The following is a 13,208-nucleotide window of genomic DNA, read 5'->3' as shown; positions in this document are numbered from 1 at the left end:
GAATGTGGCAATAGGAACAGGTCGTTTAAACAGCCAGAAAAATAAATACACGAGAAAGACAGGGGAAGCTATTAGGTTTATAAATTATAAAACTGTCCTTGTTTGTTTGTTTTTTTTAAAAAATATAATGCCTCGAGGTTGAAGAGCCTTGAATGACTACATTGTAAACCTTCGAAGCTTGAAGTTCTGTTTCACTTTTATCGGCTAAAACACACTTGGCTTCTTTTTGAAAAAGCATGTTTTTGTGAGGGAAGGAAAATGAACATGAGCTGTTATTGGCCCCAGCAACACAAGAAAGCCTCATGTTAGCAGAGGAAACCACATGAAAGCCTGTGTGTCAGGGGAGGACCGATAAGGGGGTGGAGAAAAGGAGGGTGATGTTTCCAGCCTCTTCGGCTCAGCGCTGCGATTTGTGAACAAACTGTGATGAAATCCAGCTCTGGGCAAATCAGAGCAGCCTGTCAACCTCCCAGGTGGGATTACTTGTAGTTAATAGACTGAGCTCAGAGCCCCAAAAAGCAGTGCATTCAGTGTGGGCAAAGAGAGCACACTGCAGAAGGCTTTCTAGAACCCTCTGCCATGGCAGGGAGCTGCGTGCCCCGCGCCCGTCAGGTAGGAGGAAGGTGGCATGACTGGGGACAGGCTTGGTCTTCAGAATCGGCTCCGGATTTTGTTTTTCTTTGTGTCCTGAGAGATGAAGACAGCACTTTCTGGTGCATTTTGGAAGTCGTGGGGTTGGTGGTGACGTTGAAGTCATCTGGATTGCCTTCCTATAATTCGATTTAGTCCTGTCTAGCTGTGTTTGACAACTGGGTCTCTTTATTTCCTTAGGTGATATCCCTGTTCACTTTTGCTATTGGAGCCAATATCTGCTTGGGATTCACAGCAGACCGAGTTAAGAGGGCAGAAGGGTGGGATGAAGGCCCTCCTACAGGTAAGTGTAGCAACTTTTTGCATTTTCAATCTTATCGATAGAAAAGCTCAGTAAGTCATCTTTAAATAATTTTGCAGTAGAACTAATTCAGCCCTTGATTTTTCCAGAATAAAACCAGCTCTGTGTATCATTCAGGTGAGAGAACATGGTTTTAATTACAGAACATTTATGGTGGCTTCATATAACTAGCTGTTTAATTCTTTCTACACTGAAATTCATAAATGTTAAGAGAAAACTAAAACTCTTGCTAATAGGCAAGGCAGAAATAGAAGTGGTGGGAGCGGGTGCCGGCTTAATGTTGGGGATACACGACTCTGGTTTGTTGTCCTGTGGTATTGGATATCGTGTACATCTCCAGAAAGTTCTGACCTGGGGAAAAAGACGAAAGGGAGTAAAAAAGGCAGTGAGCTGACTTTAAGAAAATTCAGAAATTTAGGACTATGAGATGAAGATTGAGCTAAAATAGGAAAAAGGTAAAAGAAAGGAGGTGCTTAAAATTTGAATTCATTGTTTTCCCTTTTGGCATAAAGAAAGGTAAGTTTTAGCAGCGTGCCTTGACTTAACTAATAGGACCGAAGTGAAAGAGTTTCCTTTTACAATACACTGCGCCCGAAGCAGCGTGGGGATTCTTATAAAGGAGCTCCTTGTGCGCACCGAGGGGGCTTAACTGACCAGGTCTTAAGTAATGAGTTGGTTAATTTCCTGGAAATTGGAGCTGCTGATGGTTTTATAAATAAAAATTACATATTAAGTAATGGGTACTCTAGGGGGCAATATTTTCTTGACTTTCCCTGACATCTCAGCATGTTTGCCTGCCTTCCTGTGCATTTTGTATTTCTCTGTATTCCTTGACCTGGCTACTGTAAAAGACCATCACCTGTCTCTCTTTAGCCAGCATGAGCTTGTCGTAGCCAAGTTATGATGCATATATTGTTGGAATACTAACTCCTCCTCACGTCTAGTAAGTTACTTTTGTGCGTTTGGCCAGAAGTATATGAGAAGTAGTTTAGTGAGTCGAAGTGGGATGTAGTTGGGGTGAACAGTGAGAAAAAAAATCATAAAAATTGCACCCCCGGGGAACCAAATGGACACAATGAGTTGTCTTCTGTTGGGGTGGGGGAGGGGAGTGGATCACTGGGCTGGAGAATCCCGTTTTTATTGGTAACAAATGCTCTCTTCAAAGACCTCTTTCTCTTGTTCCAGACAAGTATAACTCTCAACACCGACTGTAACTGCCCAGACTGGAAGGGGGATCCAGCCGATCCTTTGTATGGTCATGTGGGCAAGCTAGCAGCTGGGCAGCCCACTGCTGGTTCTTTCCAATGCACCCTCAAGGGAACTTTCTGCTGTTTTGTAGTAATACATCACTTTGGCTAAAACTGATATTAAAAGCTGTTTCCTTAATGAATGTGTAAAATCCAGCTGCTCGTTATTTTTGGAAAACAGTCATGAAAATTCTGGACTTGGCACCCTGAATTCATATAACTTGCTGTGTGGTCTTGGGCAAGTCACTTGTGAAATCTGTTTCCTTAGCTTTACAATGAGGAGCAGGTCTAGATGGTTTCTAAATTTTCTACTAGGTTAAAACAAAAGTCCATGGTTCTATGTATTCTGTTTCATTGCCTCTGAATGTATGTGCTCTCTACTGGAGAACTTGAAAAGTGTAGATGACATTTATTAATCCTTGAACATACTTTGTGAATAACAAGTTATTTCCATACATTATAAGCAACAGCTATAAGAACTAATGAAGTAATGCTACTTCTGGGAAAATAACACAATCTATATTATAATAAATAAATCTAAGTGATCTTAAAAGTATACTACAAAATATTTGCTTCTTGAATTATTTGGTTAAATCATCTGTTATTTTAAGCCTCTATGTATCTTCTAAAATAATTTATTAGTGAAAAGTCTATCTATAGGAAGTTTAGTTTTGGGATATAATGCCATTTACATCTGAGCTTTAGGATTTTGGTATGCTGGCACACTTTTTTATTTTTTATTTTTCTATTGATGTAACTTGCCTGCCGTTCAGGCAAGACCAGAGATGTACTTTGGAAATTGAGTGAAAGCATAGTGCAGAAACTTTAAGCATTTTAATCCTATTAAATGTACTCTGTGTCTAGAAAGGGCCTCCCTCAAATAACACATGTGGCTGGTTATTCTGTCAGCAAAGATTTCACATCAGAAAACACTGTGTGAACTTTTATATACACATTAGAACAGGATACTGGAAAGAAAGGCAGCCATGCCTGTGTTCAGCAACATTTTTATGTTCAGACAAATCCTGGGAAGCTCAGTGCTTCTAGATTGTTTCTCAAAATAGAAGGAACACAAAGGATATTAACATATGGGCAGCTTCAGACGGATCAGGGCAAGATCTCCCATTCAGAAGCATGAAGTCTCTTGCTTGGCAAATGTAGTTCCTCAGAGTTCTCAGCGATGGCCGAGAACATTCTACACACATACAGCCCCTCGCTGCTGTACTATGGACTGAGCTGTTAGTTTCAAGGCTGTTGCAGTGCAAACAAACTGTTATAATTAATTAACTAGCACATTTGTTAGCTGGATTTATTGTTAGGACCTAGTGATCTATTGGAAGCAATGGTGGAATAAGGTGTTTTCTACCAGATCATAAAAGATCTATAGATTTATTAGACGATGTGAAATGAGCAGAGCTAGTTATAATTCTATTGGGTAAATATAATGGGCAATCAGGTAAATGAGATGGCTGAGATAAATTTAAATAAATTTACATTTAAAGAAAATGTAAGTAATAAGTGCAATTGAGTTTGACATATTTGTCCCACACCTACATCTGATGCAGCCAGATTGATTCCCCTTTAAGACTAGGAGAATTTACGCGTATACAGGGGTGTGTGCACTCATGTGCATGTGCATACATGTGTGTTTATGGTGTTGTGGAGTCTATTTTATCAAAGTTTGTGATAGATACTCTTTCAGTCTCCAGGTGAAAATGGGATATCCTCTGAAATATAAGCAACTTAATACTTGAAAGACAAAGGGAAATTTGTAAGCTTGTGACTAGCTGGCTAATAAACTTGAAAGCTCAGTTCAATTTATTATTATTTTAGTGGCTTGAAAGTTTCAGAGTATGTGAGTGTGAGTGAAATTCACAGGTGTAAATGCGAAATGAATTTCTCTGACAGCTTTATGATAAAGCTTTTCTTTGTGAATCATAGAGAAACCAGAGAATAATAAGAGGAATGAGATGGTTCATGTTCATTTGATAACTTTAAGAATCTCATTTTACTATGAAAATGAAAAGCTATTTGAAAGATGGGCCAGGTGCATATGGGAAACTGCAAAGCTGACAGATCCATCAGTCCTGCTCTGCAAGGAAAAACGATCTCATGATGTCATGGGGCTTTATGTTAATTAAACCTAGTGTAGAAATCAGGGTGTTCAGTCAATGGGCTGAAATGACCTGAATTCAAATCTAAGGAGGGCACAGATTTTTTTCAGTTCTTTGTTACAGGGAGCTTTGGTGCAGTGATTTTTCATTTATCTTAAAACTGCCTGGCCAGGCGTGGCTCAGCGGTTGAGCATCGACCTAGGATCCAGGTGATCAGGGTTCGATTCCCGGTCAGGGCACATGCCCGGGTTGCGGGCTCAATCCCCAGTCGGGGGCGTGCAGGAGGCAGCCGATCAATGACTCTCTTCATTGATGTTTCTGTCTCTCTCTCTCCCTCTCCTTTCCTCTCTCTGAGATCAATAAAGATATATTAAAAAACAAACAAACAAAACTGTACAGAATTCTCTATCTTGTTTGCATAAACAGAAATTTCAGTCTTCAATCAAGTTCAATATAGAACCTTAAATCAACACAAAAGCAACAATTCTTTTAAAATTATGTCTTAAAAAGAACATCTAGAATAATTTGAAGCCTATGTATAAAATTGGAAAAACCCTTTGTTAATGAAAACAGTACCATAGTTATTATATTCAGATGATCTAAAATGTTAGCAGGCCTTTGCTAGTTTAAATTCGGCCTCGAGATCGGATTTTCCAACCAGAAAAATGGGGATAATGTTGCCCCTCTATCAGAAAAGATTTTTTTGAAAACAAAATACCATATTAATGCTGATGACAGTATACAAGGTGTTAAGTATATGATGATATGTTTAATTTGTCTCCAATTATGTGTGAAGGCCAGTGTTAAATTTTTATCGTATTGATTTGACAAGGCCTGTGATTTAAGAAGATAGTGTTTCACAGTCTTGCAGCAGATTTGCAGATCATTAAGAATCACGCTACCAGCTACCATCACAAATGTGATCTGAGTGGTTAGAAGTTAGATTCATGTTGTTAATTTTTAAAATTGAATTGATAGAAATCTGTTTTGTCGCAGTTTATGAGGCCTTTCTACATGAGGACATTGTATTTATCAATATATTGAAAGTACAGGTGTTTGAAAACTTCCCAGGTCGACCTAATTATTTAAAAAATTGTCTATGAAATCTGGCCCAGCTGCCTGTGAAGAGGGGAAAACAGTGGTGCTGGCAGGAATGAGTATCTATAGAAAGTGGTGCATTTAGGAGCAGGCCTATCTGTGGGTGCTGCTTACTAAGGTAGGAAGGAAAAAACATCAAGAGTAAATGACAACTTCAATACAAGAAAGTGTGGCCAGGAAGAATGCGTGACTTACTCCAGGAGAGGCACAAGACTGTTAAATCCCGGAGCTGGGTAGCATCCTGAATGTCATCCAAGTTCTCTGCCTCCTCTCTCTGCCTTTAATACCTCAGACAGGGTTGGCGGACACAGGGAAACCCATTCTGCTTCAATGCTCTTTAAAATGAGCCAGCATGACACCGTCTGTAACCCATTTCAAAGCTTATTTGCTCTCGCTTTCAGGAAACACTCCAGCTGAGATCCATGGAAAATGGGAGGAATAGATAGGCTCCTGAACACAGGACCAGACAAAACTTAGAAGGAAGAATCATCCAGCTTTGGGCTGAGCTGTTTTCAAACTTAAATAAATATTGCCTCTCTCATTGGCCCTCATCCAAATCTGAAAATATCTGTTTTGCAGGGAGATTTGGAGGGAAATGTGGTTGGGAGTCCAGGATAAAGTAATGTTTAGGTCACAACTCTTGTCATGAATTAGGTTCTTTCCAATGGTCTAATTAAATTATCAATAGTATTTTTTCCTATATAGATAGCACTGGAATTCTACAGCACCACCTCTGTATGTGCACTGTAAGATGGAGCGTTTTAGATACTTAAGTAAAAATGTTATTTAACTAACAAAAAAGAATTTCATGTGGTTCTAACAGAATTATGAATTTGAAGGAAATAAATCCTGTTTCACCTTGGTGATTTTCAAAATCATGCTACTGTGAAAAATAAGGAAGGCAGAACATTGTTTTTATTCATAACATATATGTACATACAGGCAGGTTTGAAAATTTGAAGTCCCTATTTAAAAAAAAAAAGTGTCACTATAGACCTGTCACCTTTATGTTTGAAGACTCTGGAACTGACTTGTATCTTTGAAGTAGAGTAACGTCATTTAAATATGTCATTTAGGAGACGGCAGTAGACTTTCAGTCTCATAAATGTATTGACAAATGCCTCATACAAAATCCCAAACCTCTGTCATGCCTATCACACCATCTGACTTGACCCTTTTGAGGATTTTTTATTTTAGGGCTTTTTGTTGTTGTTGTTTTCTTTAAGTTATTTGTTAGTTCTGAGCTTTTATGGGCATCTCAGTAATAATCTAAGATGACTTCAAGTTTATCGATCCTTCAGTTTTCCTCACACTTTTCAATATATTATGGAACCAAAGTGCTCATGTCAATATTCTCTTGATTTTAGGTTAGATAAAAGACTGCTTTACAGATTTTAGAATTCGGATTTGTAATAAGGTAGGGGATCTTTCCATATTTGGCCACTGAATCAGGTACAAGAAGAAAAGTCCTAAAACCTGTCGTTAGCCTGGAGTGGGGAGGACATGGGACCTGGGCACGGCATGAGAAGGTCAGACCATGCGGGATGACTTACAGAACTACAAAGAACCTAGGGGCTGGAGCTTGTTATGAAAAGATGCAGGCACAAGGTAGGCCCTGGAAAGGTAAAGTTCATATTGTTCTACTCTAGCACTTTATTTTATTAAAAAAGGTGCAGCCATTCAAATTCTTGGGGTTATTAGGTTCAAAGTACTACATGGCTCAATTCATCTTCCCACTTCTCTTCCTGCCTTTGTCACCTGAATCTGCGTCAGCCACAAATGAATTTTTGACATCAGTGTCCCTAATCCACACACACCCAGGCATTTACTCTGATCCGAAAGCTGTTGGTAACCCAGTCTAGGGTATAATACTTTTTGGGAGCTAGATCTTGGCATTATGAGTGTAAGGACAACTCTTTCTTAACAAAGCTGTCTTCAGCTTAAGGGTTGGTAAGGAGGATTGTGATTGGTAGGAGCCAGCTATTGAGTGAGATTCAATGATTTTCAAAAACAAAGTACGGGATAAATTTAGAGAGTGATTAAGAAAATAGAAAAAGGCACATTGATAGAATGAAGAAAGGTTAAAAACTGGCTAAAAACTCATTAGGTAGTTTGGAAGTAAAGAGATAGTGAAAAGATTAGGTGAGGGAAAAGCAAAGGACATGGATAGAGGAAAATTTCAAACGCATGCTGGGACACCATACAGAAGAGGGGACAGGACAAGTAAACAACAGGAACCTGTATTTTGAGATCTCTTCTCATGATCTCAGCTATAAGCATAGCGAGGCATGTTTATGTGTGTGGCTCAGGGGGATGAATGCCGCTCAGAATTTATTTGACGGCTGTTGGAGTGATTCTGTCTAAGCAGAACCCTTAAAAATAGATAATTCATCATAAGCATTTTCCTTATCTTTATTTTTTCTATAAGACTCCCTCTATTTTTCCTTTTTTCACATCTCACCGCCCCCCCCCCCCACTAGTTTCTTATGGTCTAGCATGCCCTGTTGATAGATTGGCCAAAGTCAATAGAAGAATGTGGTTTATGAACCAGAGGGAAGGCATCGCTTTGGAAACCGGGCATTATTTCCTAAACTGAACTGGCCTGGTTTGTATGTATTTCAACATCCCAGAGTCAACCATGCAAAAGCGTTTCACATCTCACGGTCTAGTGAATCTGTTTGCTTTAGTTGAACTGATCTGATGCCATAAAGGCTCAAATGGGTGATCCTGACTTCAAAGAGGACAGAGGAGTAAGGGATGGACAGGATGTTCAGATAAATGGCTTCGATGAACCTGGAAATGTCATTTAGCATCTGTTCTCCCCTGTGCCTCTGTGTTTTCTTGACTTTAAAAGTAATGCATACTGATTATAAAAAAATAAAAAATAATTATAGACATGTAAATAAGGAAATAAAATTACAAATGGTGTGACACAAATAATATTAGGATATTTATATGTAATATATATTATACAATAAATATTTTATATACATATATACACAGGCATACATGAGAGACAGAAGTCAATAAACAAATAAAAAGACATATGTAAAATGTCCTAGAAGTTTCAAACTAGAGAAAAGTAAAAAGTCTCTTTGCCTCCCTCTTTCTCAGTCATTTTCCCCAAGTGTAATTTCCATAAAGATTTTATTATAGAAAACAGAAAGTTAATTATACCTGCACTTCAAAAAAGTTATGCACATCTACAGTTTTTCTCAGTGCCTCTGCCCCCCTCTCCCTCTCCCTCTCATCTCTAGCTCTTGCTCTGTTTTTATTTTTATCTTTTTCCTCATTGGTCTTTTTATCTCTGTTATATATACTACTTAATGTTATAACACTGTTCTGTACTTTGATCTTAAAAAAACCCCACTTGTTCAGATATTCTGTAGAGCTTTCCATATTAGCCTACACAGATCTGCTCATTCTTTGAAGGGCTGGGCAATATTCCATTTGTGGCTAGAGTGATTCTTTCTTGTAAATACATTGAATCGTTGGGTTTCTTTAGGAAGAACTGATATTTTTATAGTGTGGATATTTTTACCTCTAAGATGGTGTGTCTTTCCATTTAATTAAGTGTTTTAAAAGATCTTTGTGTAGAATTTTGCTGTGTTCTTCATGTAGGTTCTACGCAGGTCCTCTTACATTTTATCTTTCAGGTACTATGATAAATGGAACTTCCCCTTAATTTTTGAACTTACATTGCCTGTATATTACAAACAAGTGGAATTTTTATCTCAGTTCTTTCCCCCCACAATTTTTAGTTGATTCTTGAGATTTCTAGCTATACAACGATCATATGAAAATAATGAATGAGAATTTATTTTTGACAAGCTGAGATAGTGGAATTTGTGTTTGTGCAACTCTAGTTACAGGTATAGATTGTGTGGCTGGAAGAGATCTTAAAATCTCTATTCCAATGCCGTATGGTCAGACTGTTCTCAGAACATTTAGGTCCAATTTTCCTTACAAAAAATGCTATGGATTTTCAAATAAGGAATGAACTCTTGTCTCTCAGTTCATAGATCGAAGTTCCCGTCTGTCCTGACATCGTTAGCATCCACAGAGACACTAACCCTCACAGATCTGTAGTCATAATACTTGTAAAAAGTAATAAACCCAATAGCCAACACTTGTTCTATATGTCTGACCACCTGCTAAGTGCTTTGCGTGGATTGTTTCATTTAATTCTCATTATAACTTTGAGTTACTTGTATTAATCACCTCACTTTACAGATGGAGAAACTGGCACAAGAAAGTCCCACAACCCGCTGAGGGGCCAGAGCCAGGCTGCAGAGCCAGAGCCTGACTGCATCGCGGCACAGCGCCGCTCCCCGGGGCCACCCCTCCACGGTGACCTGACCCACTTCCCCGTCCCATTGCCTTTGTCTCCTGTGTCTTGCAGTGTTATCAGACTCCCCCTGGACCAACACCTCCGGCTCCTGTAAGGGCAGATGCTTTGAACTTCAAGAAGTCGGACCTCCCGACTGTCGGTGTGACAACCTGTGTAAGAGCTACAGCAGCTGCTGCCACGACTTCGATGAGCTCTGCTTGAAGACAGGTACGCCGCTTTGGAGCCCCCGAGCCTCCGGCGGCGGTTCACCCCCCGCTGCTGTGCACCCTGGCAGGGCCACCCTGCTTTGCCAAACCAAGTCGTACGCTTTAGTTTTGTTTCTTGAATGATGGTCAGCTGTGTGATGAATACACCCAGCATGACGGTTGTTTCCATACGAGAAGGTTCTTTGCAGCTGCAGTCATTTCCTGGTTTGGGAAATATCTGTGGCCAGGCTATTTTCTTTTTCTTTTAAAAAAAACCTTCATCATTTCCATCTCTTGCTGTCAATTCCCTCATTCACTGCATGGGCACATGGGCTGAAATTGTGTATGTTCATAAAGTGCTGGGTTTTTCATCTGTATCTGTCTGTCTGTCTTGCACAGTTTCTAGCAGTTGTTTATTTCATCATATGATATAGTGACTATTGGTCTACGCTGATTTTATTCCCTGTTCTCTGCTGCAAGTGAAAATTGCTCTGGAATTCTACTTGGGGTCCCATACCCAAGGTAGCTGTAAAATCTCTTTGTGACATATTTCTTCTATACTAGAACAGTCAGTAGAATATACAGGCTTCTGAAGCACCTTTGGAGACTTTTGCCATCCCACCTGCTCTGTTTCTAAAGCCTGGTACTTCACGTAGGACTTCCATGATCCCTTGTTGGCTTGCCCACCTTGCCTCCGGGCAGCGTCACAGTCAAACCCTCTGAGAAAGATGACACTCGACCCTGTGCTTCAGGCCACTGGATGCAGAGATCCACAGCTCCATGTTCAAGTTATTACTTGCTTTTGAACTTTTATGATGAGCTGATTCTTTAAAAAACTTAACTTCTATTATCATTGATTTTGCTCTGATCTTTCTAATGATGTCATTAGAAACAGAGACATTAGCCTTCTCTACCAAGGAAATTGCCCTTAATTTATATGAAAACTGACATCAACTCCTTTACTAGTTCTGACTTGTTTGTTTCCCCCCAAATAAGAGAAGTTTTATTAGGTTGTTTTTTGCATAATACATTTTCCAAACATTTGGTCATTTTTTGGGAGGTGGGCAGTTACTTTCCTTTGGAACTCCTCCCAGTTTCCTTGGTTGTGAGTCTGCAAACTTAAATGCTGAGAACCTTGTAAACTGAATGTATGGATGGAACAGATGTTCCAGCAGAGTCCTTTGGCTCTAAAACATGTTTTCAAGCCAGCAGCCTGTGTTTGCTTGGCAGCAAGAAACTAACTAACATTTTATGTTTCCTTTCAACCTTGAGTATCTTGTCCCCGACATGTCATCTCAGCCCTCTGGATTCCTGAGCTCAGAGCTCCTTGCAAAATTTAATGGATCTCCCAACTCTAGCTTAGCTTTCTCTGAATGTAGCTCATGCCTTTCTTTCCAGGTTTAATAAATATGGACTACAATAACATTTTTAGAGTCATTTTTTCCCTCTGCACAAAGATAACATATGCCAAATGTGGAAGAGTCAAATATCAAATAATCCCAGAAAGCTAAAGAAAACAGTCTTTGAGGCTTTGCTTGGCTGACACAAGCTCTCTCTGGAGATAAGCGCAATCAATGTTTCAGTGTAAATTCTGACTTTTTTGTGTGTGTGCTTAGAATGTGCACGTGTATGTATATTTATACGAGTGTGTATATATCTGCCTTGTGATATATTTTTACGCACATCACCCTTTGAATGTCTACATCGTAAGTAGTCCATTGAAGAGATACAAGCTACTTCATTGAGTAACTGATCAGCATTTATATTTTCCCCCATTTTTGCTATTATTAATGTATCAATGAGCATTACTCATGCATAATCATATTTTTGTCTATTTTCCTTAAGATAAATTCCCATGAGTGGGATTTGGGAATTAAAATGTATATGCATTTAAAAAAATTAAATATATATTACAAAATTTCACTCTCAAAGTTTGTATTTCTCTTCAAGGACACAAGAGCCTTTCACTACTCTCTTTTCAGCAATTCTCATTTTTACAATTGATGTTCTCATTTCTAAAGTCTTTTTTTCAGATCTGATAGGTAAACTTTATCACCCAATAAGGTTAAATGCTTTTTATGTCTATTCCCATGTTTGCTTTGAAAATTATGCGGCTGATTGACTCATACCTTGCATTAGAGTTTACTCTGAACCTGAAGTTTTAGAAATGTCATTATTACATGAAGTCAGTAGTTCCTAATAAATCTAACTTGTTAACAGTGATGCTCTTCTGTAAGCAAATGGATTTCCTATGGAATTTGGGGAGGAATAAAAGTATGTTGGAGGGTAGAATTATCCTGGAATTGGGGGGAAAACCCTCATGATCTCTATCAGTCTGAGCAACCTTGGAAAATGGCTAGTCCTTGGGAATAGAAGGTCTGGATAAAGGAATTCCAAGCTCTTAATATACTTGGGAAAAGAAGGCAGTGGAGATAGGGGATGGAATCAGAGAATGGAGTCAGGATGCAAAGGTAACTCTGAAATAATGGGAATTAAACAGTAGTGGCATCATTTTCTAGAATGGCCGCTAATATCACTTTACCTATTTATTCACTTAACAGTGGTGTTGCTTAGTAGAATATTAATAAGGAGCAGCATTGCTTTCTAAAATCATTGCCTTCCACTTAGGGCACACTTTAGGAGATGAAGACGTGAAGTGTCCTATAGCTCAGAGAAGGCTGCCTTGACCATTCCACCTCAAGTAGCAGCCCCACCCTCTCCCCACCCGTGACTGTCAGTGCCACCCTGTTATTTCCTTCACAGTGCTCAGCACCAGCTGAAGTTATCTTTTTTACTGGTTTACTTGCTTATGGTCTGTCTGTCTGTCCCAATTGGCACGTAAGCCCCACACAGACAGAATCATGTCTTTTTTGTTCTTCACACCTCGATCGTGGAAAACAGTAGAAAGATTTATTGAAGAAATGAATTAACTCTGAAGCTGCTCAATATGGCAATCCTGAATTCAAAGAGTCACATTGTATTTTCGTGGTAATTTTCCATGAGACGTAATAAATGTTCATGGAATACGGAGCGTGTGCCAGGCACAGGCTCAGGCACTGAAGATAGAATGGTGACAGGGGGTGTGCGTTTTCCTGCACTGGGAACTTAACAGTCTAATGGGCAAAAAAGCCAAACATAAAATAAAACACCCACTTTGAAATGAAAACATTCCTTTTCTGCAAATATCCTTGGGGGAGAGCTGAGCCTTGAGCTGTCAATCAAGTACGCTGCGACAGAAACCTGTAACCAGTCTCCTGGCCT

The 13,208-nt window shown here is 39.3% G+C and overlaps 1 protein-coding gene across 3 annotated transcripts in view; it reads left to right on the top strand.

The window, feature by feature from the left end:
• The first annotated feature begins 507 nt into the window (after positions 1–507).
• ENPP2 (ectonucleotide pyrophosphatase/phosphodiesterase 2) overlaps positions 508–13,208 on the top strand; it is a 71,307-nt gene continuing 58,606 nt past the window's right edge. For all 3 annotated transcript variants that reach the window (XM_016207764.2, XM_016207763.2, XM_016207765.2), the window contains exons 1-3: positions 508–612; positions 832–934; positions 9,814–9,969. In XM_016207764.2, coding sequence (XP_016063250.1) covers positions 580–612; positions 832–934; positions 9,814–9,969 — 292 coding nt within the window. In that variant the 5' untranslated portion in view covers positions 508–579. The remainder of the gene's footprint in view (positions 613–831; positions 935–9,813; positions 9,970–13,208) is intronic.

Source organism: Miniopterus natalensis, chromosome 16, assembly GCF_054644295.1.
Source record: "Miniopterus natalensis isolate mMinNat1 chromosome 16, mMinNat1.hap1, whole genome shotgun sequence".
Taxonomy (NCBI): domain Eukaryota; kingdom Metazoa; phylum Chordata; class Mammalia; order Chiroptera; family Miniopteridae; genus Miniopterus; species Miniopterus natalensis.
This window is presented reverse-complemented; position numbering and strand designations above follow the sequence as displayed.